At 38.2% G+C, this 25,656-nt stretch overlaps 1 protein-coding gene across 5 annotated transcripts in view; it reads left to right on the forward strand.

The window, feature by feature from the left end:
• Positions 1-25,656, forward strand: part of COL14A1 (collagen type XIV alpha 1 chain) — a 134,378-nt gene that overhangs the window by 35,500 nt on the left and 73,222 nt on the right. For all 5 annotated transcript variants that reach the window (XM_062570575.1, XM_062570577.1, XM_062570576.1 and 2 more), the window contains exons 6-14: positions 8,813-8,968; positions 9,714-9,833; positions 12,996-13,160; positions 13,568-13,729; positions 15,122-15,273; positions 16,269-16,398; positions 20,035-20,180; positions 21,497-21,626; positions 24,594-24,733. In XM_062570575.1, the coding sequence (XP_062426559.1) occupies positions 8,813-8,968; positions 9,714-9,833; positions 12,996-13,160; positions 13,568-13,729; positions 15,122-15,273; positions 16,269-16,398; positions 20,035-20,180; positions 21,497-21,626; positions 24,594-24,733 (1,301 nt within the window). The remainder of the gene's footprint in view (positions 1-8,812; positions 8,969-9,713; positions 9,834-12,995; positions 13,161-13,567; positions 13,730-15,121; positions 15,274-16,268; positions 16,399-20,034; positions 20,181-21,496; positions 21,627-24,593; positions 24,734-25,656) is intronic.

The raw sequence follows: 25,656 nt of genomic DNA on the forward strand, positions 1-25,656 counted from the left end.
GTGAGATTACTCTGCTGGTAAAACCAGCCTTCAGGAATCTCAGTGGCAAAGTTTAGAGCAAGGAACACTTAACCCTCAGTAGAGAAGAATCAATTTAGGTAACATTTAAACAATCTTGACAGACAGAAGTATGTGGGACCTGATGGGATGCACACAAGTGCTGAGAGAGCTGGCTGATGTCATTGCAAGACCACTCTTAATGATCTCTGAAAGGTCGTTGTGATCAGAAGAGGTTCCTGAAGGAATGGAAGAAAGCAAATGTCTCTCCTATCTTCAGGAAGAGCAAGGAAGAGATCTGGGAAAGCCTCAATCCCTGGAAAGCAAAGGAGCAAATAATCTTGGAAGACATTTCCAAACATAGGAAGGACAAGAAGGTGATTGGGAGTAGTCATCATGGATTTATGTAGGGAAATCAAGCCCAACCAACATGAGAGGCATCTGTGATGAGATGACTGGCTTGGTGAAAGAAAGGAGGGCAGTCAATGTTGTTTATCTTGACTTTAGCAAGGCTGTTGACATTGTCTCTCATTACATTCTCATAGACAAACTGAGGAAGTATGAACTGGAGATCGAGCAGTGAGGTGGATTCAAAACTGGCTGAACTGCCAGGCTCAGAGGGTTGTGATCAGCTGCACAAAGCCCGTCAGGAGGCCAGTCACAATAGGTGTACCCCAGGGACGGATACTGGGTTTAAGACTGTTTAACCTCTTCATTAATTACTTGGATGATGGGAATGAGTGTACCCTCAATAAATTTATGGACAGTGCACAACCCAGAGAAGTGATTGCTGAACCTGGTGGTTGTGCCATCATTCAGAGGGACTGTGACAGGCTGGAGAAATGGTCAGAGAGGAAGCTTATGAAGTTCAAGAAAGGGAAATGCAAAGTCGTTCATCTGGGAAGGAATAACTCCATGCATCAATACAGGCTGGGGATTGACTCTCTGGCAGGCAGCTTTGCAGAAATGTCACTGGGGAGTCCTGGTGAACACAAAGTTGACTAAGAGCCAGCAGTGTGCCCTTGCAACATAGAAGGCCAGTGGCCTCCTGGGCTGCATTAGGCAGAGTGTTGCCAGCAAGGCGAAGGAGGTGATTCTTCCTGTCTGCTCAGCCATGATGAGACACATCTGGAGTGCTGAGTCCAGTGTTTGGCTCCCCTTACAAGAGAGACATGGAGCTACTGGAGTGAGTCCAGTGAAGGGCCATAAAGATGATTTAGGGAGTGGAGCATCTTTCATATGAGGAGAGCGTGAAAGAGGAGCGAAGGCTCAGGGAGATCTTATCTTGTATGAATATCTGATAGAGTGAGTAAAGAAGAGGCCGCCAGACTCTTTTCAGAGGTGTCCACCGACAGGATGAGAGGCACAGACTGAAATACAGGACATTCCATTTCAATCCAAGAAAAAAACTTTTAACTGAAAGGGTGGTTGAACAGGTTGCATGGAGAGGTTGTGGAGTCTTTATCCTTTGCGATACACATACCCAAGTGGAGGTAGCCCTGAACCACCTGCTCTTGCTGACTATGCTTTGAGCAGAGGATTTGAGTTAGATGATCTCTAGAGATCCTTGCTAACTTCAACTATTCTGTGATTCTGTGAGACTATGAATTTTCAGAATAGTGTTCACTCAGATTGATTAGACACAAGGTGAATTGTTACTCTCAAATGGGCCAAAATTTCATCTCTGACTTTTGTAAATTGGTGTGTTAGAAGTCATGATGTCCAAAATTTGTGCTGCTTCTAAATATCATATTTTGCATATTATGCATATTTTTATACATGCATATGCCCTGTTTAAATTATGAAAGCATCTTTTGAAGAAATGCTTGAAGGTAATATGGAGACTTAAATTTAAGAGAGTCTTCTGTACTGTAACCGTAGTGCACTATCATTTTTTTTCTGGAAGAACTGACCACAAAGCAATACCTATTTGAATCTATAGAGTTGGGCTGTGGTGTAACAGTATGGTAACATTTTGCTTCAACTAGTTTTTAGTTAGTTCTGTATTAATCATTTTCAGAGATACACAGCTTGTTCTCTTGGGCTCTTTTCTTTTACCTTACCTGGTATGTTAAAGCTATATTTTGGTTAAACGCTCACCTGCAGATGCCTTATGTATTGCCACATAAAAACAGATCAGCTCTTTATCGTGCTTTGCAGGGATTTATATGTACAACTTAATTATTATTCAAGGTTTGTGAGTGCTGATTCTGTCTACAGACCTCTCATTAACTGCATCGTCATTATGCACACAAAATGGTCTCTAGAATTTCATATTTCACTAAGCCAAAGGAAGAAATAACTCTCTTAAATCATCAAGTATATGGTTCACAGAAATAGTGAATAAATATAACCATATTAATAAACTGAAGGTTTCTGGCTTGAAAAATTATTTAAACTTTGAGACAGCTGTTTCATTTAAAACATTAATGCACTCAGATTCAGAACTGAGAGCAAAGAAAAGCACAGAATTATTACTACAATTTGCAGAAGAGTTTCTTAGTTTTGTGTACTTTATGGAAGGGTTGTGGAGCATCTTTGGTATAAATCATTTGGCTAAATGCATGTAATATCTTGCTGTGTTGAACTTCAGTTTCAGGAAGGAGTTCAGTGGTGTACTTTGTTCTACGTGGATATGCTGTCTGTTGGAAGACAAGTTAAAATAAATGTTTTGAATGCTCAGTTTAAATACAGAGGGAGATTTTTAAACCTTTCTTTTATCTAGGTACTCAGCAAAAAAAAAAGAGCTTAGCTGTTTGGGAAGCTGCTGCAGACATAAAATAATTCAGTGCTGTCAGTCAGTAATGTTCTGCTGGAAAGCATCAGTAGTTTGCTTCATAGTTAACCATTACATTTATTATCTTTCAAGTAAATTACAATGTTAGTTTGTAAAAGAAAATCCTAAATGTTTTTGTAAGCTAGGGCTTACTAGCTGCAGAAGTACAGCTACTATTCAGTGTGTACAGAAAGGTATGAAGAAAATAGCTGCATGCTTCCTCCTCTCACACTTGAAAAGTATCATCAGTAAATATAGACATTAATGTGTTTTATCATCTACTGATTTAATTACTTTTCTTACCTTAAATGCAATAGATCTTTTTTGAATAATGATATTTATTTATGTCTGCATACTTTTTGAAAGGAGCAAAATACTGTTAACCAAGTATTGAACTACAGCATTAACAGCCCAATGAACATGAAATTCTCCAAACATTATTAGACGTAGCAGATTCAGTAAATTTGAATATTCAGACCCTCCAAAATAGCAAATTTGTGGGCCTGCCCATTGGGCTAAGGTAATTTTATGGAACAGAATAAGATGCATGGAAAAAGGCTCAGTGCTTTATTTTATTTTATTTTTTCTATGGAGCAGAGACAAGGTCCTAACCTCATTGGGCTGCTCTTGCAACCTAATAATGTTCCAACATTTGAGTACTTCAGTTTCAGGCTATGTTTGGATATAGTTCAAAGAAAAACAGTTATGTTCTTTGCATTTGTCTGGTCCATAGCCTGACATATGGGATGTGTTAAATTGAGGTCTAAGTGCAATGATGATATCACCAGCACAGTGCAATAATATCAATGTCAGAAGAGCAGACTGGTGAGTTGCTGAATTTTGAAGTTGAACACTGCCTCACGTCCTTCTATTTTGTTAACCTCTTTTTAAAAGGAATATCATTTTGCTAATTTAGAATTGTATTGCCCTTGTCCTTAGTGGGGCTTCTGCTCAGCCATGACGCTGTCAACCACTGGAGGACTGACTCTTCTCTGTAATTCGTGCTTTATTCACAGGGTATTTTTCACTTGCTTCTCTCCTCAAGCTTCTTGCTTCTTGTGTTTTACTATCCCATGGAGGAGTCTTCCATTCATACTGTATCATTACAGACCTCTACTTGAACTTTCTTCCTCTCCTTCCCCATATATTATTTGACTTTTCCACTGTGGCAGAGAATAAGAAAGGAAACGACCTATCGCAGACTCAGAAAGAATTACAGCTTTAACTTCTCCTAGCAGAAGTGTGTGTTTTGGCTCTTAAAAATGAGAGCAGAGTCTCATACCAAAGGAAGGTAAAATATCAGATGTATTTCTGCAAAATGTATCATAACTGCATGCAAATTGGACTACACCTTCTAAGGCATAGTGTCCTCTCATGTGATAGCGCCTGTATTTGGTGCTTCTCCCCCTTGCCTTTCAAAAAACCTTCAAAGAATGATAATATTAACTCCGAGAGTCAAGAGCCACTACTCTAGTCTAAAAATCATAGCTTTTCTATTTGTCTCTAAGTAACATTTGTGGGTTTTGTCCAATTTCTTTTTTTAATATCACTTACCTGCTCAGTGTGCATATGAGAAAGAAGGAATAATAACGGGTTAAACATCAAGCTTCAGACAGGTAATAAGTGTTTACAGAAGCCTACAGATCTTGCTTTGATCGATGCATTCTCACTACTGCCAGAGCCTCTACTGTAACTTCTCTTAGTCCTAACACTGCACTTTAGTTCCTGAGATAGGAGGTCACAGGGGCCACATTTTGCAGGCTCTGGTAACTCTCCTTTTGTTGCAGAAGGCTCTAGCTGGACCTTTCTTTCAGCATTGCCATCACTGGCTTCTTTCCCAGCCAAAGTCTAACATGGGTCATGATATTGCAATAACACTTGTACATTGGAATTTTAGGCAAAGGACTCATTTTTAACGTCTGGAGCCTTGAAGGATCAAAGGCAGGAAACTTCATTTAATAGATGTAAAATTCCTGCAATAATATTTATTTATTTTTATTTTTTTGAAAGACTCTCCCAAAACAAAAGACTTGAAATTCTTGTCTTCTGATGATGATATGATTATTGGCAGTGCTGAAGCAAGTTTTGTACAAATACCTTGTGCTAATATATTGTTGGTAGCCTTGTAGTTGTACTCTGGTGTCTTTTGGAAGTGAAATGCTGAGCCTAATAAAGCCCTTCTCCTTGTTTGTGACAGGAGGGAAATGAGCAGACCAACCTTGTTCCTACTCATTTGTCTTCCTGACAGAGTGAGGGTTACCGTTAGGTGACAAGCAGCTTTAGGAAGATTGTAAATTTGTTATAGAAACTTTGCAGATTTCTTCTTTTCTCCCCATCAGACCCTCTGTCCATTGTAGGTTGATGCACTGAAGAAAGTTCCTTGTATAAAATATATAAGCTCTTCTTTTGACTTTAGTCTGTAGTTCTATCATTTTCTTCAAAAGTTGCAGGATTTGTTAATGTTTGTTGTGAAATGCATCATTTAAAGTAGAAGTAGAATTACATTATCTATGTAGGATTAGGAAATGCTATACCAAATTAGACATCAGGTCAGCATGCTACTGTCCTGCTGTTGAAATAGGTGAGTGTTGTGTACTTCAGATGAAAGTAGCACCTTTCCTCTCGCTACTTTTTTTTGATCATTGAGTAACAGGGAAATAGGCACAATTCAAAACCCACTGGGACGTGATCTTGTGCAATGTGCTCTAGGTGACCCAGCTTGTGAAGAGGGGTTGGTCTAGATGATCTCCAGAGATCCCTTCCAACCTCCTTTTGTGATTCTGTGATAATCTGTTTTCAGTATTTGTAGTGGGCTAAAACGCTGAGTTTGGAAGCCTTTTTCATGGCATTATATGCTGTCACCTAGCTTTAAGAAATGTTTTTTGAGCAAATTGCATTTTAAAGTTATGTTCAGGTATTTTAGAAGTTCAAAGTTACCCTCAAACAATATAGGAATCCAGGAGCATGTATGGGTGTATGAAAAGCTTATTGAACAATCCATTTGCTAGAACTGGTGATGGAAACTGGCTAATCTCATTGGGTGAGTAAATTAATTGCAACACACTGTGTCTTCTGTAATATCTTTATAAACTAGGATGATACGGTGATTTTAACGTCTTCTGTACAGCATGTTATTCTATTAAATATCTCACTATTGTTTATTCCATTTTAGGGAACTTTCTACAATTCTATTAAGTACAACAAGGAGAAAGCATAAGCAAATAGTGGGTGTGCAGAAGTAACAAAACCTAAATGTTTTATGCAGAAAAGATTCAACAAGTGTCTGCTATCAACGAAGAGCGAATCATATTTTCACATTCTATGGCATTGCAGTACAGTCTTGGATCAAATAACACATGCTATTTTAACAAAAAGAGTTGCATGATACTATTTGCACTGATCTGATGATATGGAAATAAAATACTGAAAGGAATACGGTTATTGTTTTCTTTACTCTCTGGATTTTGCTGCACTAAATGAATTTACTTAACCCAATAAAAGAATTACTGCACAAAGTGATAACCACAGAATTAAATAAGCCTTACATGCCAAACTCCTTGATATGAAAGGACTAAGACTTATGTACCAAGCAGGTTTCATAGTAAGCATAAGTTTTTAGAAATAGTGAAGGGAAATTCAGCCACACAAATCCTGTTATGCTCATTGGACTATATAATTACACCGTGAAGTCATATTGAAAAGGTACATCTGTGCTGCAATGCAGCTGCTTGGATGTGAATCAGGGGACTTGGTCTATCGTTCTTACTGGCGTTGAGTAACATTTTGCTTTGCCAATAGTTCTCTTGAAATTAAAGAATCTAATCATGGCCAGTGTAAGAATGGCATAATTGAACTTCGTGTTAATGGAAAGCAAATACTACACATAACACAGGCTGATTAACAGGAAGGTTATTTGGCAAATATATTTAAAGTGCAAATTTTGCCATGACCAGTAAGTTCCCATTAAATCACAAAAAGCAGATTCCAGTCCCACTGAAATCAATGGAAGTTTTCCTGTTGACTTCAGTAATAGAAGAATTTGGACCTCTTTTAGATTTATCTTCCAATTTGTGATTATTTTTCTGATGCTTACTAAATGTTCCCCAGTGTTTATACATTAAAATGCGTTGCCAATTCAAATAGCTTTGTCTTGTACTGTAAAATCTAAAATAAAATATTTGTTTTGGCATCTTCGTAAGTGGAATTTTTGTCTTGTGTTTAGAACTCACTCTACACTGCTAACTGCACGTAGGAAATGTTCTCTGCTTTTTAAAAGACATTTTTAGTGCACATTTAAGACATTAACTGTAACTTTATGGATTGGGTTTTGTGTTCAGTAGATTTACACTGCAACAAGAATCTAACTTTAAGTGTTAACAAATTTTAAAGTCCTTCTGCACATCAGATTGTTTTTATCTGTGAGATTGTCATTTTGTTTTTATTGATAAAATTATCATTAATAATATGATACTGATGTTTTAAGTTACTAACCATGTGTTTTATTCCCTGCCTGAATTTGGAGAGGTAGTTGTGAACAAATATTAGCACCTTTCTGATGCTCTGTCACTAAATTACTCTCTTGTTTGATGAACAGCTGTGCCGGGATCAGTTTATATCTAACACTTCTGTACGCAATTGTTGATTCTTATTAGTACCACCTTACGTGTGAGTAGCCTCTCTGAACTAATTTGTCTAGTGGATCCCGAAGAAACCAGTGATAGAAGTTTACTGTTTATCAGTCTGCAGCTTACTTCACTTATTTACATTTTTTTCTGTGTTCAGTAACATGTTTTTCATCCCTTAATGGTTTCTGATGCATGATACCTTTTCTACTGACATGCTTTACTCTGGCTTTTCTCCTTCCATCCTCATTCTGTAATCAGTTGCAAGCATTTATGTCTCAAACATAAGCTCGCAGTTACCCCTGCATGGCATCATTCATTCATTTTTTCTCCCTAAAATCTGAATCCACTATTTCAGCAACCTTATTTTAACAGTTTTGCAGCCATTTCTGTGTGTTGGGACAGTTCTCTCAGAAGTTACAGAAACCTGTCTTTCTGCTCTTCCATCATAAACCTTTCTCTCACTTTCCCCCCATCTTTTTACCTAATTGAAAATAGCACTTTTGCATGTGTTTCTCAATTTGGTAAAAATCTGTTTCCTTGCTTACCTTGCATTTTAACTCTAAACCTTACCCCATTTTCTCTGTTTTCTCCATTGATCAGCTAAACCTGAGAGATGATTAATATGTGTCTCTGCTGATTCTGATCAGTTGTTTTCTGTTGCCGTTTTATTTTTGTGTAAACATCTGTAGGTGTTAGAATAGAAATTCTGAACGCTAATTCTGAGGCCTTTGTATTTTACCCTTCCAGTATTGAGTATATGTTGCTTAGATTTAATACGGCCTGTTCAATCAACCTTCTGTTTTACTCTTAGACTCCCAGAATGGGATTCACTTCTTCTAAGTGCCTGCAATGGCAGCTAAATAGGTATTTCTAAAGAGTTCCTCTCATTTGCTTTAAGGCTGAGATGAACTGCAGAAATGCCTGTTCTTTTCTCAGTTGACTGTAAAAGGAGACTAGATAAACTGCAGAAATACCTGTTTTTGACTCTAAAAGGATTCTAGATATCTCTCTTAGGTGTGTATATCTACATTGTCTACACCTAAAGCTAAGTGTCATGAATCCCTGTGTCCTGTATATGTATTCCTAGGAATGAAAATGAACTGCTGGTTTGGTGGCGTTATATTACAGTTAACTTCTTATTTCTGAAAGTCTGTATTTTTAGAAGAAGCATTTGTTTCTCATGGGTGTCCCTGAATTAAGTCTGAACAGCTTAATAAAAGAATTGAAGTAGATAATGACCAAATTATTTTATTACTGTCTTTAGGACAAATGCATTCAGTGATTTTGCTTATTTTTCACTTTGCACCTGGAAAAAAAGCTTTAACCATTAAGCATAGTGGAGGAAGGAAGGTATAAATTTATTTAGTTATAATTTTATTGTGGAATCAATTCTTTTCATTTTCATGATTTACAGGGAGTCTGTTTACCTGTAAAACTCCAGCTATCGCAGATATTGTGATCCTGGTAGATGGCTCCTGGAGTATTGGCAGATTCAACTTCAGACTTGTTCGACTGTTCCTGGAAAATTTGGTTTCTGCTTTCAATGTAGGATCTGAGAAAACAAGAGTAGGTAAAGTATCAGAAGTTTTTTCTTAATGTTTCAGGGCTGTAACAATATAAAAATGTCATGATTTTTCAGGATAGTTAATAGCTTAATGATGCTTCTCAGTGCAAGATTAATCCTTGTTTTTTTGCATCAGAAATGTAGTGTACACCTGCAACTCCCACTTCTATCAATGGGGGCAATACTGCTGGAATGTTTGTAGTGAAAGTGAAGATATTCCTCACAATGTATTGCAATATTCAGCTTAGTTAAACTCTAAGGCAATGGCAGTGAAAAACAGTGGAAATACTCTTACTAACTTCAGCTACAGTTATATCAAATCTTGAAAGTTTAATTTTGAAGAGAAAAAAGGGGCAATGGATAGCTTTCTCATGATTTAAACAGCCTTAAATGTTATATTTCATTTCTGCTACTTGCATTTCAGTCTGTTCAAAATCACATTAAGTAAAATCGTTCTTTTTCACTGAATGATCTCTTGGAGTCTTACTGAAGTCTTACTCTCTTACTGAGAGGTGGTGTGGTCCTTCTCATTTAATTTCTTTAGCATTTGTCATGCTAAAAAGGGCAGGCTTTGAAAATAAATGGAGAATTTGCCATGATCAAATGGCTTTGGAAATAATAGGTTTTTGGAGTCAACTAATGCAGTTTTCTGGTTATGGTAGCACATTTTGGTCACCTAATTCATAAAATGTAGATATCTGAAAAAATATGTTTATTATCTAATGCAGTACCTTAATTTATGGTTCTTTAGGTCTTGCACAGTACAGTGGTGATCCCCGAATTGAATGGCATTTGAATGCCTACGACACAAAAGATGCTGTTTTGGATGCAGTCCGTAATCTACCCTATAAGGGAGGGAATACGTTAACAGGTACAATGTGTGTTTTGACTTTAACTTTTTATTAAAACTTGTGTTCTGCTGCACAAACTAAGAAGTGTTAGTGTTTATTATGGAAGGTGAAAATGATGTTTAGTTTTGCAGTTATCTAATGGCTTTGTTCGATGTCTCTGAAGTCTCCCTAAAGTGATTATTCCTTTGGCTTCACTTGGGAATCTTCCAGTCAAGATGAGGTCTCTTGAAGCAAATGTACGTGAACTTTCTGTGCTTGAAGTAAAACCTTTTACCTGTTGTAAAAAGAATGTAAAATCAATTCATACTGTTCTTACACAAAGTTTTATTCTGCAGAAGGAAAAAATGCTGTTTTAATACGTAACAACAGGCAACGGTAATGATCATCCGAGGCTTTTAGACTTCTGTTAACCTTTTGGTAGTTATAGTATTGAAGCCCCAGATGACACTCAGTGATAGATAATTGGAGATTGCTTGTCAGTGTGGAAAAGGTACAGCTCCAGAGTACAACTCCAGTACCATCAGAGCAGCAGTTAGTAGTGTTAGTTGCCTTTACAGGAGAATGATAGACCCTGACTGACATGCTCCAGATTACCCTGCCTGAGCAGCGGGGTTGGACTAGATGATCACTTGAAGTTCCTTCCAACCTTACCGATTCTATGATACAGCGATACAGAGAAGGCAGAATTACTGAATGCCTTCTTTGCTTCAGTCTTCACTACTAAGGGCAGCCCCCAGGAATCCTGCAGCCTGGATGTGAGGGAGAAAGTCCAGAGAAGGGAAGACTTTCCTTTGGTTGAGGAGGATGGGATTAGAGACCTTCTGGGCAGGCTAGACATTCACAAATCCATGGGCCCAGATGGGATGCACCCACGGGTACTGAGGGAGCTGGCGGATGTTGTTGCCAGGATGCTCTCTCTCAAATCTTTGAAAGGTCCTGGAGAACTGGAGAGGTGCCTGAGGACTGGAAGAAAGCCAGTGTCACTCCAGTCTTCAAAAAGGGCAAGAAGGAGGACCCAGGCAACTACAGGCCGGTCAGCCTCACCTCCATCCCTGGAAAGGTGATGGAACAGCTCATTCTGGATGTCCTCTCCAGGCATATGGAGGAAAAGAAGGTGATCAGGAGTAGCCAGCATGGATTCGCCAAGGGGAAATCCTGCTTAACCAACCTGAGAGCCTTCTATGATGGAGTGACTGGCTGGGCAGATGAGGGAAGAGCAGTGTCCCTTGACTTCAGCAAGGCTTTTGACATTGTCTCCCATAACATCCTCCTACAGAAGCTCAGGAAGTGTGGGTTAGACGAGTGGACAGTGAGGTGGATTGAGAACTGGCTGAAGGGCAGAGCTCAGAGGGTTGTCATCAGTGGCGTGGAGTCTAGTTGGAGGCCTGTGGCTAGTGGCATCCCCCAGGGCTCAGCACTGGGTCCCATCCTGGTCAACTTTTTCACTAGTGACCTGGATGAGGGCACAGAGTGCCTCCTCAGCAAGTTTGCTGATGATCCCAAGCTGGGAGGAGTGGCTGATACATCTGAGGGCTGTGCTGCCATTCAGAGAGACCTGGACAAGATGGAGAGTTGGGCGGAGAGGAACCTCATGAGGTTCAACAAGGGCAAGTGCAGAGTGCTGCACCTAGGGAAAAATACCCCTAGGCACCAGTACAAGCTGGGGGCTGATCTTCTGGAGAGCAGCTCTGCAGAGAAGGACCTGGGAGTGCTGGTGGATGACAAACTGACCATGAGCCAGCAATGTGCCCTTGTGGCCAAGAAAGCCAATGGTCTGCCGGGGTGCATTGGGAAGAGTGTTGCCAGCAGGTGGAGGGAGGTGATCCTGCCCCTCTCCTCAGCCCCGGTGAGGCCGCATCTCGAGTGCTGCGTCGAGTTCTGGGCTCCCCAGGACAAGAGAGACCTGGAGCTACCGGAGGGAGTCCAGAGTAGGGCTACGAAGATGATCAGAGGGCTGGAGCACCTGCCCTATGAGGAACGTCTGCGAGAGCTGGGCCTCTTCAGCCTGGGGAAGAGAAGACTGAGGGGGATCTTATCAATGTGTGTAAGGACCTGAAGGGCGGGTGTCAAGCTCCTTTCAGTTGTCCCGTGTGACAGGACAAGAGGCAATGGGCAGAAACTGAAGCACAGGAAGTTCCCCCTGAGCGTGAGGGGGAATTTCTTCCCTGTGAGAGTGACAGAGCACTGGCGCAGGTTACCCAGAGAGGTTGTGGAGTCTCCTTCTCTGGAGATCTTCAAGGCCCGCCTGGATGCAACCCTGTCTACCATGCTCTAGGTGACCCTGCTGAGCAGGGAGGTTGGACTAGATGATCTCCAGAGGTCCCTTCCAACCTTACTGATTCTATGATTCTGTGATGATTCTGAAAACCCAGGCATGGCTTGAAGCGAGTTGTTGCCAGTTTAAAGGGAGGAAGTTGAGGGAGGAGAAAAGATTCTTCTTTTCTTTTATAACATATTTTATTTTCCTGGAGGGGGTGGCTGAGACAGGATAGAGGACAGAAAGAATATGTAATGATTCTAGGAATGAGACAAATTCGAGGCAGCAAGTAGAAAATCATAAAGATTATCTCATGCGAATGTTAAAAGAAGATGAGTTAGGAACCTTTGCTGTAGGAGGCTTAAGAGTTTTCGGATAGAATTGTATTGTGGTGTCTAAGTTAGCCCTGCTCACTCATTCTTCTCTTCTGTCCCTTCCAATAATTAGCGATCAGTTACTAACATCAGCATCTCCCTAAGGTTAATGTAAACTTTCGTTCGTCTTGAAAGTGGTCAAATAAACAAAGAAACATTTAAAGTAAAACAGTATGTGGCATGGGGATTTATTATGTTCTCTATACCACATTTCATATAAGCAGAGTAGGAGAGTAGACTTCCTATTCTTACTGTCTTTGTAAGGTAATATAGAAAAGAAGATGAGTTCATAGGAATATCAATGAACAATTTAGGTTTAATAAGTTTCTATTACCCATTTAAAATACACTGCTTGATCAAAAGGCTTCTAAAGATGAATGTAAGCTTTTCTGTAGTTCAGGTTGCTAGTTGGAATTTTATTTTTCATTAAAGAAATTCTTCTTTTGTACTGTTCTTCAGTAAGAGATTTCTCAGGGTTTGATAAATGCTATGAAATCAGCAAAATTAACCAACACTGCTTATTTTAAAGCCTTATAAAATATTTTTCTTAGGTCTTGCCTTAACTTACATTTTGGAAAACAGCTTTAAGCCTGAAGCAGGTGCAAGGCCTGGAGTATCAAAAATTGGCATATTGATCACCGATGGGAAATCCCAAGATGATGTTATCCCTCCTGCTAAAAACCTACGGGATGCTGGCATTGAACTGTTTGCTATTGGTGTGTATTCTGCTATCTTCATCTATTGTGTCTCATTACAATCTGGTGTATTTATCTTTTTTACCTCCTATTTCAGTAAGTGTTCTGTTACGTGTATATCCAGTAAGTATTGTCATTAACTTATATCTTCTTTAAAATATTCCTTGATTCATTATTATTATTATAACTGGTATTTAGCAGTATTTGTACCTGTATCAAGAGACAACTGAAAAAAATACCAGTTGTGCTTGTAAAATTGGAAATTAGAAATTAACATTATGAACTAGCATATTAACTACAGAGCTATCTGAAGTACATTAAAATCAATAGAAAGAATTGGATTTTAGTCATTTTAATCAGTACGTGTGTGAGCAAAATAAATTTTTTTTTGTTGCTAATGTTTTCTTTCTTTTACTTTCCAATGAAAGGTGTAAAGAATGCAGATATCAATGAACTGAAAGAGATTGCTTCTGAGCCTGACAGCACACACGTCTACAATGTTGCTGACTTCAACTTCATGCATACCATTGTTGAAGGTCTTACCAGAACTGTGTGCTCAAGAGTAGAGGAGCAGGAAAAGGAAATCAAAGGTGAACAGAAAGATTTAATGTAATTTAGTATAATGTTATAACATTTTGAATACCTGCAGTTCTAAGCTGGCTTCTAGCACTTCACTCATTCTGTATTTTATTTTGCTATCAGGAAAGTACATTGTCAGGGAAGTTACCTTTCTGGTGTATGTCTTATCCTTGTTTGCTGTCTTTGATCTTTTGCTCTCTTGGTGTCAAATACTATAGTATTTGGTAGTACAAAAATACCCCCAAAATGCATTCATTCTGCAGTATCTATTTGCAAGAGGTGGGTAAAGAAAAAACAATTTCTAATACTCAGATTTGGGAATGAATTATGTTAGCAGCTACATATGAAATTTTTATAGTTATGCTGTGTTTTCCATTTCCTAACTTGTTATTTTTTTTTGTCTCTTAAATTTTCAAAATGTTCAACTTTTAAATTGCTTTGTGCCTTCTTGATGTTGGAGGTTTTTCTCTTTCTTGTTTAATATTTCTTTAAAATATTGTGTGTCACAGAGCATAAAAAGAGGTTACAGAGAAAATTGTTGCTGTATAAAAAAAATCTTCTCTGACGACAATATTTTTTGCTTTTCTGAACCTAAAAACTAGCAATGAAAAGAAAGTTGCAATTTGTCAGAGAAACAATCCTACTCAAGGAAATTCTTTCTGAAAGGTTCTAGTGGAATTTGCTCCCATTGCTTGTTTGGTGACTCTATTATATTACAGAAATACGATGTGATTTTTTTCAATAAGCTTGTGAGAAGTATCAGTAAAGAAATTTGACTTTCATGCATAATTCTACTTGTGCAACAACAAAGTGAGTATTAGTAAGGTTAACTTATTTTTTCCTCTTTTATTCACCTGGAAACTGGAGGAAATAATAGAGAATATTAGCTATTTCTTGTGGGCGGAGGAAGCAGTAAATTAAGAGAGGAAGAGAATGGAAAAACAGCAAAGAGACGAATTATCGTTGTGGAAAGGAATGGCTACAAGAGAAGATGACTGTTCCCTGTATCTCTTCAGTCTGCTGGAAAGCAGCATATCCATTTCAGACCTATAAAGGAGCATAGGGGATAGGTTCACAGCTGGTTATAGTCTTAGATGTCTTTCATGTTTGGAAAAAGGGCAACCTGAGGGGAAGAAAAGAAAGAGTGAAGAGAGGAAGGAAAGGAAGATTTTTTTATCTTCATATAAAGGTTTCCACCCAGATCAGGAAGGTTTAATCTCAATGAGATGTAGTATTAATTGTTATTAGTTCTTTGTTTCTGTTGAAAGGTACATAAGTAAAGGTACAGTAGCCAATTACTTGAATTTCTAATGAGGAGAGATCTTTAGAACTTCTGCAATTACAAGAAGCCAAATAATTATTTTGCAGAGGGGACTAAAATGCTTGTGTTGTCTCTAACCTAGGAACAATTGAGGCTTCACTTGGGGCTCCTACAGATCTGGTCACATCTGAGGTAACAGCTAGAGGATTCCGCGTTAGCTGGACCCATGCACCAGGCAGCGTGGAAAAATACAGACTTGTGTACTATCCCACTCGAGGAGGACAACCAGAAGAGGTAATAGGAGGGAAAGTTTCTCAGAATTTTTAATACAGTAGCAGTAACTAACCAGACAGCAAATATGCTGACTTATTTAAATCAGCTCTGAAATTCCATGAGATTTGTCTCTGAAGTCCACTACAAGAGGGAGATATGGTCACATTGGATGGAGATCAAAGTTAGGCAATGGCCAGGCTGCTTTTTCTGTCAAAAAAGAGTTCATAAAAAGAAAAAATATATTTGATATATTTGGGTTGGCTACAAATGATCGTTGCAAATTTAGAAAGAGAGATTTATTTGCATAGAAATTTTAGGTACTTTGGAGACGGGAGCAAAAAGAATGCAGTAGAACAAGCTTTTGGCTTCAGCTGACAACTTACAGAAATGGATGGAAAGACAAAGGAGCAAAAGGATTTAGCTAAGAATGTGTTTTTATTTATACCAGAATGTGCCTGTTACACCAGAAACATTGTATTTAGCATGCATATGCATTCATATCCATATGTTGTACTGTATATGTAGAATCATAGAATTGATAAGGTTGGAAGGGACCTCTGGAGATCTAGTCTAACCCTCAAATGAGTGGCCCGTACACTCACAGTGAACCCACGACTTTGGCATTATTAGCACCATGCTCTAACCAGCTGAGCTAAACGTAACCCCAACACATACAGTACTACAGGAATATTTATGAAAATATAGCAATTATATCAAAAAGAGCCCTATTCACACTCTTAACTGCATTGCATGCATTTTAATTCTCTAAGCAATTCCTTTGTTCTAAGCTGCAACTTCATGTCAGCTGAGTACTTTAATTATATGCTTGCTCTTCTTTTCTGGAACACTCTGTTGTACACAAAGGTAGCGAAAGCAAATTTGATTTATGAATTAAACTTTGGTATTTTGCTACTTAGATGCCAGAGTAGAATGTGCCTGAAGCTGAGATTAATTGATTAGATAGCCATGCAGTTAGTTTGCTTTATGCCTATTTGGTTGAATTTTCTTCTGAACAGGTTGTGGTGGATGGAAGTGTATCAACAGCAGTTCTTAAAAACCTAATGTCTTTAACGGAATACCAGATAGCTGTATTTGCTATCTATTCAAATGCTGCCAGTGAGGGCCTCCGTGGGACTGAAACTACACGTAAGTATCCTAATCAAGTTCATAATGGATTTGACTTTATTCATTTAATCGCGCTGTGTAAGTCTTTGTTAAGAAGAGATACAGAAGGGAGTCCTCTTTTGTTTAGATCCTTTTAATACATTTGTCTTTAATTTCTACTTGAATTAATTCTGGGCTAAGTTCCTAAGCCCAAATGTTATGGGGACCTTTAAACACTGCAAAAGGTTTTATTCATCTCTGGGCTCAATGTTGAAGTCAGTTGTACTGAACTGTAAATTAGAGCATTCCTGAACTTTGGCTCTGGAACCAAGCTTTATAAACAAGGCTTGTGGTTATAGATGATCTAATGAATGGAGAGTTAGATGGAAACAGAAATACCTGCATGTGATTCCCAGATTTCAAGGTAACTTCAAGAAGTTTCTTTTTCAATGATTCAGGTGATTTCCTATCCATAAAATGAAGACTTGGAATACTGTTAGAATGAGCACGTTTACATTTTTGGGTTTTACAATGGAAGCCATGTTACTATCTGAGATAATGTGCCATTATACGTTATCTGAATTTAATATATTTGCATATAAAATACAGTTATTTTCTTTAGTAAATGTGATAGCCATTAGGAAAGTAAGAGTGACTTTTTTAGTTAAAATTAGAAAATCGAATTAAGTTAGACAAAACAGTGTTAAAATTTGGGATTCAGCCAGGAAAGTCAATGCTAATCTCAGTCTAAAAAGAAAATGAAATAGGTTGAGCCTTTAATGTTTGAACCTTTAATTTTTAGTTCTGTCCCACAAAGTATCATCTCCATGGCTGTTGTACCCCGTAACACAGTGTTAGGAACTGGTTATTTTATTGAGTTGGAGGGAATGGAGTCACATACTGAGCCAACAGCATCATTTCCTATTGCATCTGGTATTCCTTTGAAGTCACCTATTCAAGTTCTGACTGGGCCCAGCCCTGCTGACTTTTTGCGATCCGATCAGATTACACCCCAGGGTCATGCAGCATCAGGTACTACAAACATCTTTGACAGTGTGTCAGAAGTAACAGTCTGACATGTGCAAATATTAATCATTCCAACTAATCAAATATCTACAATTTAAAAGTTTTTTCTCCTATCCTAATGGACAGCTATGTAAAATTGTAGTTTACACTCTTGCTTTCCTGTGAGACACTGACAGATTACAAATATGAAAACTAGCAGATTTGCTTATATAGAACATTGAAAATAACTTACAAAAATTTTGTATCGAAATAAACACACTCAATATGCATGAAATACAGGTAATTAGAAAGGTTTCTGATTTAGTAGTCACTTCTAACTTGAAATAAATATGAAATGCATTCATATTTTAATCTATTGCAAATATATTTTTTTCTGTATTAGTTTACTCCAGCTCTTTTTCGGTGTATTCCTAGTTTAATTTATCCTTATGACTAATGGCTATTTATATTGTACAATCTCATCTCTTTAGCTGAAAACTCCAATGGAAGACATCACTTCTTTAATTTCTAGTCATCTTTTCATTAATTGTTATCTATAGCGCCATAGTATCGAGTCCCTGTTGAGACCATGAGTTAGAAAGAGGATATTTTCTTGGAGATTTTAAGAATCAAAATAAGAAAGAGGGCAGGTGATGGATAGCCTTCCTGTGATCCTGGGGCAGTCTGAACAGGAATGAGATGATATGGTAGAAAGTGTCCTCAGAATACCTCCAACACAATCAATTTCTTTCTGTAGGTATCAGAGGTTTGGGTAGATCTCTGAGGTAGAAGATTGAACTAAATTTGAAAATGTTTATTGATAGTGTTTCCTTACTGTGAGGGGAAGTGTGCAAGGAAGCAAAACTGCTTGCCTAAAGTTTGTGTGTGTGTGATGGAGGTAGGCTTCGTGGGAATAGAGGTCAACACATCAGGAGGGATTTAAATAGAAAAGAGGCAAACTGTGAAAGTTTTGAAAGTGAAGATAAGCAACTTCCCTTGCAATAGAGAACATGAGATGGTGGAAGGATTAAAAACGAGGAGTCAAATCAATGTACTGAGAACACACAGCAGCATTCTGAACAAGATGTGATAAAGTTTGCCAAGATCAAAGAAAAGGGCCTGATGTGATGAAGGCTTTGCACTTCATTTTAATTGTGCCAGATTAATATAGAAGATAATATACAAGAGGTGTTCTGCAGCAAGAATTTTTAAGATGCATGCATAACTTGGAAGTGGAAAACTGAAGTCTGCACTGAAATTTTGCCCAGCTTTACAGGCCTGAACAACAGACTGAGTAAACAGACTCAATGAACAGGAAAGATCGAGGCTGGCATGATTCGTAGATGGGGAATTGAGAGCTCTGTTAAAGCTTGTTGAACGTACATAATAGATGAACCACTCCCTGGAGATGTCAGCTAGACAGATGTCAGGACAAAGATTATAAAAGATCTGTGAATTATTAACATTGTGATTAGAATTGGTAGCTGAATTTGTGTTTTGCAGATGAGATTATTCAGAAACATGCAAAGCAGAGCCTTGTAGAATCTTAACATCCAGCTTCTTATAATCTCTTGGTGTTCCTAATAGGAGAGGACTAATATCAAATACCAACTGCCATATCCTTTTAGACCATTTGATTCATTTTTAGGGACAATCTCAATGTAGAAGTTCCAGAGGAGCAGCCAAAGTTCCCTTGTGTCTCTGTAGTGACCAGATGCTTTGATGGAATCTATCAGTGGTGTACTGGCAGTGGAAGGGCCTTGGGGCATTTTAGAGGGAAAAAAATGAGAACAGAGAAATGCAAAATGCTATTCTAAAGACTGATAGAGATACAAAGAGACGTTCAGGAATCCAGATCAGTGCTGTGTTCTAGTATCAGTGCCATAACCTCACAAGTAAACATCTGACGTAATGTTTAAACTTCATTCAACCTACTTAGTTACGCTCACTGGATTAGTTTTCAGTGTCATTTGCCACAGATGATCTTGCTCACATTTCCTTAATCCCGTTGACATAGTAGGCCTTGCAGTAGGTTTGGATAGTCCAAAGCATAGCAATTTGAATAATCGTAAGCATACAACTGCTTGTCATCAGGGTATTTCGCCATTTACAACACACTCATTTAGGGTTTCCTTCTAATTGCGTCTTGCCTTATGTCTCTCTGTCTCTGTCTCTGTCTCTGTCTCTGTCTCTGTCTCTCTCTCTCTCTCTCTCTGTGTCTCTCTCTCATATTCTGGCTTAGAAACTATTGCCAGAAAAAAAATGGGAACCAGTGCTTGTTCCTGCCAGCAACCCTACCATTCTTCATAGTCAGGGTCATCCTCCTACAGATCAGGATGAAGGAGGGTGAGATCTGAATGGTGGGATTTGGTACTTCAAAGAACAGAAATCCTTACACTTGAAATGTTCAAAGCCAGATAGGACAAGAGCTGAAATGCTTTGTAAGGAACACCTCTGCCCTGACAGTAGAATTGGTTAGATCATCATTTCATTGTTTCTCTAGTTCTGCAGTCTTGTGTACTAATCAGCTCTTCAGAGTTATGACATACAGACAGCACTTCCATGCCTGGAGATGACCAGATGACTTTGCCTTTCCTGGGGTAAAATGAACTATGTGAAAAATGGCTGGTTGTTCAAATAAGCAACTGAGCTGTGTCTCCCTTTCCACTGCAGTTGCCTTGCCGACTGCATCAGACCTGCAATTGTATGATGTGTCGCAGAGCAGCATGAGAGCTAAGTGGACTGGAGTGGCAGGTGCCACAGGTTACATGATCCTGTATGCTCCCCTGACAGAGGGACTGGCAGCAGATGAAAAGGAGGTGATGTATTTAACTTTCATTTGATTTAATAATTACTTGAAAAAAAATCTTTTAAAGTATAAAATAGTACTTGGCCTTTAATCTCAGACTTCATCAGTAAATGCATAGTCTTTTTTCAATGACCTTTTAAAGTAATGTATTTATTACAGACTTGCTGCACAAAGGGCAAATTCCAGCTGATTTCTGTTTTATCTCATTGTCATGCAAAAATGCCACCATTTCAGCTGAATTAAAGTGAGTCTTTTGAAGTGATACATGAGGCGATATTGTGTCATCGTGTAAAGGAAACACTCAAAGACAGAAAAAAATGAAATAAAACTAAGAACTATTTTCTGAATGTGCTATTAGAAGAACATGAAGTTTAGCCTTTGTTCTCAACAGGACCTTTGAGAGTAAATTGAATTATAACATATGACATTTATTGGTTTTCTTTTTTGTTCTGCCCAACTTTTATTTTTAAATTTAAACATAATGTCTTCACTTAGAGGTGATTCTTAAAAGATATTTTTAGAAGGAAAAGAAGGTGAGAAAGGTGAAGTTCCAGTCTTATACTATCACTAAATATACTAAGAAGAGTGAACTTTTTGCTTTTAAAGTGGCTAGCATAGTTCCAATGGACTCTTTGGACTAGGATTTGAAATGTTATTATGCTCAAGTTTCTATATGTAAAATTAAGGTTATGGTTAAAGTCCAAACAAGAACACTAAAAGCATGCAAAGGCATGCAAATTTGTTGAAATGGAGTAGAAAGCTACCATGATCTTGCATAGACTTGTGTTCTCCACTAAATGAGTATAACTCTTAAAAATGAGGCCTCCCTGAAAACTGGCTGAATCTGGAAGACTCTCTCTCTCAAACTTTTTTTTTTCACATTAAATAAATCACTCACCATTAATATGGCACTCAGTAAAGAAATAGAGGAGGAAAATGACACACAGCTTAAACAGCAAAGAGCAAATTTGAGCCTTGCTCTGAGAGGAAAACAATTTCTTCTATAACAGACTATAGATGGAACATGGTGTAGCTGTGATGAAAAGGGCTTAGTAGCTGCAGGTTCTGCAGAGGAGGACTGTTGTGTCATTGCTAATGTGACTGGTTGCTTTTAAACTCCTCTTACCTGCACATTGGCTTTTTGACAATTTTGATGTTTTGGTTGTTGTGCACAATCCTAAAATCTTGGGCCAAGTACTGCAGGCACAAAGCCTTGTCTCAGCAAAGCATTTGATCACATGCCTAGTTTAAGTGTATAAATAGTATTTTTCTCTATCATGAGCTAATTCAGAAATTATGTGTCTTTTTTATTCATGTTGTTCTTAGATAAAAATCGGAGAGGCTTCAACAGATCTTGAGCTGGATGGACTATTGCCAAATACAGAATATACAGTCACTGTTTACGCCATGTTTGGAGAAGAAGCTAGTGATCCCCTTACAGGACAAGAAACTACATGTGAGTAGTACATATCTATATTCACTTAAGTATTAATAAAACTTCAGAAGAGCCTGTACATATTAGAACAAACATCTGATTTTAAAATCTGATTTGAATAGGCCATAGGAGGAGGTCTTAACTGTAGCTTAGCTGAGATGACTGTGTGGTTTCTCGTTGCTAATGCTTAATCTATTCAGGCTGAGGATATCAGTTTCCACAAAACAGTTTTTTCCAGCGAGATTCTAAACTCTTTTCACTTACTGGTAGTGGTTCTACTGATATCCCTGTTGGTTTCAGTGGAATTAATGACAGTTTTCTGAATTTGCTGAAAATAAATGAAAGTCGTGAGTTGCTATAATGTAGAGCTAAATTGGGACTGCCCTGTTTAGACTCATGTAGCTGGAGAACCTGGTGTGTGGGAGAGTCTGCTCGGATGGAGAAATTTATTCCTCTGGCTCTGTGGTGGTCATTAGAGAGGGAAAAAAGGCAAAGAGAAGACTTCTCTCCAATCCCCACTGCTGAACATCTGGAAATGAAGGGTTGGAAAGTGCCTGCGCACTCATGATAGATGGTGTGTTTTTAATAAGCAGCAGGACTTTGGCCAGCTATATGCTGTGTACAGTTAGCAGAGGACAGAACTGTATGTCAGCTCTCTAAATAGCCTTAGCATTTGGAAGACAAAGGAAATGAAAATAGGCAATTGTGCTGCTGGGATATTTCCGGGACTGTGTTCAGTGACATCTCCACTGCTCCCACAAGTTGAGTGGTTGCTTCCTCTTGTTTTGTGCTCCTGACCTGAGTAGGCCAGTGTGCAAGTGACTTACGTTTGGGTGCAAGTTACTAAGAAAAAGAAGTGCCAGCGCAACTGCCTGTGAAATCAGTAATAGTGAAAGAAGCTGTGGGAGTGCTGTTTGAACTGGGTCATCTCTCAGGGAAAGTTAAAGAGAAACAAGTGCAAATCCTGAACTAAACCTGTGCATATCTGTGGATTTGAAATGACTATAGGAGATTCATAACAGGAGATTTATAAAAGTCTGTCATTTCTCCCTCTGTCCCTCTCTCTCTTTCCCTCTTTTCATCTTTTATTCCTTGTTTTTTTTTTTTTTTCCTTTTAGTCAGTATCTGCTGCCCAATTTCTGTCTTACTTGTCCTGAACAGTAGTTTATGTAGTTTATGGCTATGCTAGCCTGAATTCACTTCATGTCATATGATCTTGGAGGCTGCACAGCTCTAAACCTGGCTAGCACATTGGATGGAAGATCACATGTGAATTCCAGATACATTGGCATGAGGATCCATGACGGTAGTGTTTGATCACAGAAGCTAGTAACGTAGGTTAGTCAGCCCCATCATCATTACTGTACCAGACCAGAGTAAAAACTCACCATCCTGCAGCCTTCATTTATTTTTAGAGTGGCTCAGTGCAGCCAACTCTATCTGGTCTTTAGCACTGTAGCAGGAAAGAAGATTGATGTGCTTCTCTGTGAACCTTCTCTATGCAGCTATTCAAATAAGCCCTCTTCTAACAGGCTGTGCTTCATCAGGCAGTGGGTAAGTTTGGGAGGAAAGAAAGCTCTCAGTGAGCACAACTGTCACGCATTGGTATTTTCTTCCCTGCCTGGATCCAGGTTTAAGCTTTTTTTTTTTTTTTTTTTTTTTTTTTTTTCCTTTTTTTTTCCCCAGTATAATTATTTCTGGCTTCCAATTAAAGAATAGGCTACCTAATGTTTTCTTCCTGGACTGTGCGTCTGCCTGGAGAGTGATCTGCCTAATTTGCAGTTCTGTTACAAGTATTAGATACTCCATATTTAGGGAAAAATACTATTCTTTGCTTTATCATGCCAGTCTCTGTAGCAAAACCTCTGTCCATGCCAAACTAAGTCATGATCAATAAGTTTATTCTGGAGTGGATATTTGTGGGGGAGGGGAAGGGGGGGCAGGGGAAGCAGGATTTGTCCAAGATTTGCTGTAAATTCTGGCAACAGGACTGGACTGTCTGTCTGGTAGTGAGTTGGCAGGGGGATGGTTCCAAAAAGAAAGAACCGAGACTGTAGTGTTTTGTGGTACAGCCTGGTTGGTGAAATGAGGTGCATTCCACAACTGACAAAGTAGAAAGGAAAGCCAGCACGTGATATTCCCTTCACTTGACTCAGAGGAATATACTGAATGCCAGAACGTGTGGCAAACTCATCTAATACAGTTCTGATCTGTTCTTGTGTTCTTTTTCTTCAAAGCCAAGTTGACGTGTCGGTTCCTAAGTTGGTTAGGTGTCTGCTTGCAGATTCAAGGTCGATACATATGGCCTGGGTAAAGATCCTATATAATATGTGTTTTTCTTTTATTTTTTCCCTTTTGCTCTTGTGTGGGGGAAAGCAATTTGGAAATGCTGCAGTTTGTTTATCCACATAGATTGGTGAGGGGTGTGTGCATGTGAATGCAGGAATGGATAGAGATACATTCTTCTAGGATTCAGAAAGTGTTTTGCCAAATTTTTCCTTCCAGCAAATATTTTTGCTTGAAGACTTATGGAAAACAAACACATAAGGGGTACAGATCTCGTTGAATTAAATTAATTTACAAATACAGACACTTATTTACGGAAAGTATTGTGCAGGGTAAATCCAGCCATGACATCCACTATGAGCAGGAACCTAATTTCTTTCTGTTTAGTCTTAACTGAGACACGCTTACCAAGACTGTAGGTTCTGTTTTAGCAGACCTGAAACCACATTACCTGCCTTTAAGTACTTATGTAGTCCCATAGAAGGAGGGATTGTGTAGGTTTTTTTAATATAAGGATTCATGTCAGTACTTTGTCTGATGCAAGCCTAAATTAAAAGAGTTTATAAGCATACAATTATTAGCCTTATTACCTAGTAGTATGAATTTTTTGGGGGGAAATGTGCTATTTGTTTACAAGACATGAAATATTTCAAAAATAGAACTTGGAGTCATTTACATGGTGTTATCTTTCTTCTTTTCAAGTGCCTCTAAGTCCACCAACAAATTTGAAATTTTCTGATGTTGGACACAGTAGTACTAAGCTAACATGGGATCCTGCTTCCAAAAATGTAAAGGGCTATCGTATCATGTACGTTAAAACAGATGGAACAGAAACCAATGAGGTAAGTTATTAGCTCTTCCCTTCTCTTACCCATCTCAGACCTCCCCAAACTTCTTAATAATTAAGATAACCTTTACAAACAAATGTTAACTAGCAAGCTGTAATAAAAGATTTAGTAAAGAATTCTGAAATTTAGCACAAAGAACAGTTTGCTTAGTGTGGGACATATATTTGAAGTGCATCAGGTATGTGTGCAAAGTATTCTAAACTTATTACATGCCAGAGTAGTCATAGCTTGCGCACACAAACTGAAGGAAACTACTGAAGTCAGTAATGGTTTGTAGATTTGACTAAACATATGATGTGGAAATACTTATTCTTGATTCAGTCCAGATAACAAGGCTTCCAGTACATCATACGTGATGATATAAAGCTTATTCAAAAAGACTATCCAAAAGTTTCACCATATTTTATTACATTTATTGCTGTAGTTGTACAGTGGAGGGAAATTTCCTTGAGCAGAATAATGAAGGGATACCAATTAGTTCTAACTTAGACTCTTGCAATTTAATAATTTAGTTATACAATATGACATTTGCCTTGTGACTAAAGGTATTTTCTAATAGCTTTTAGCAGCATGAGTTCTCTGACAGAATGAAAAATGGGATGAAATGAAGTTGTATCAATACAGAAATAAAAAGTAGAAAACAGTTTTAGAAAAATGATTGCTATAAGTCAGTCTGATTACTATAATAGGTCAGATCCCTTAGAAATAAGTTTTCGTATATGCCTTATCCCTCCAAAAATTCTTTAATAGTAGCTATATGTAATTATATTTTTTTTTTCTGGGAATCACCTTGTCTTTCTTACATATGAGATGAATATTAAACCTGAAAGAAACTATTCCCAAGTTTAGAAGAGAACATGTCTGTGTAAAGTTTTGTCTTTTTTCCCTCGAGCTCCCTTAACATTTAAGTTAGGAAT

The sequence above is a fragment of the Rhea pennata genome, chromosome 2, assembly GCF_028389875.1.
Source record: "Rhea pennata isolate bPtePen1 chromosome 2, bPtePen1.pri, whole genome shotgun sequence".
NCBI classification, from domain to species: Eukaryota; Metazoa; Chordata; class Aves; order Rheiformes; family Rheidae; genus Rhea; species Rhea pennata.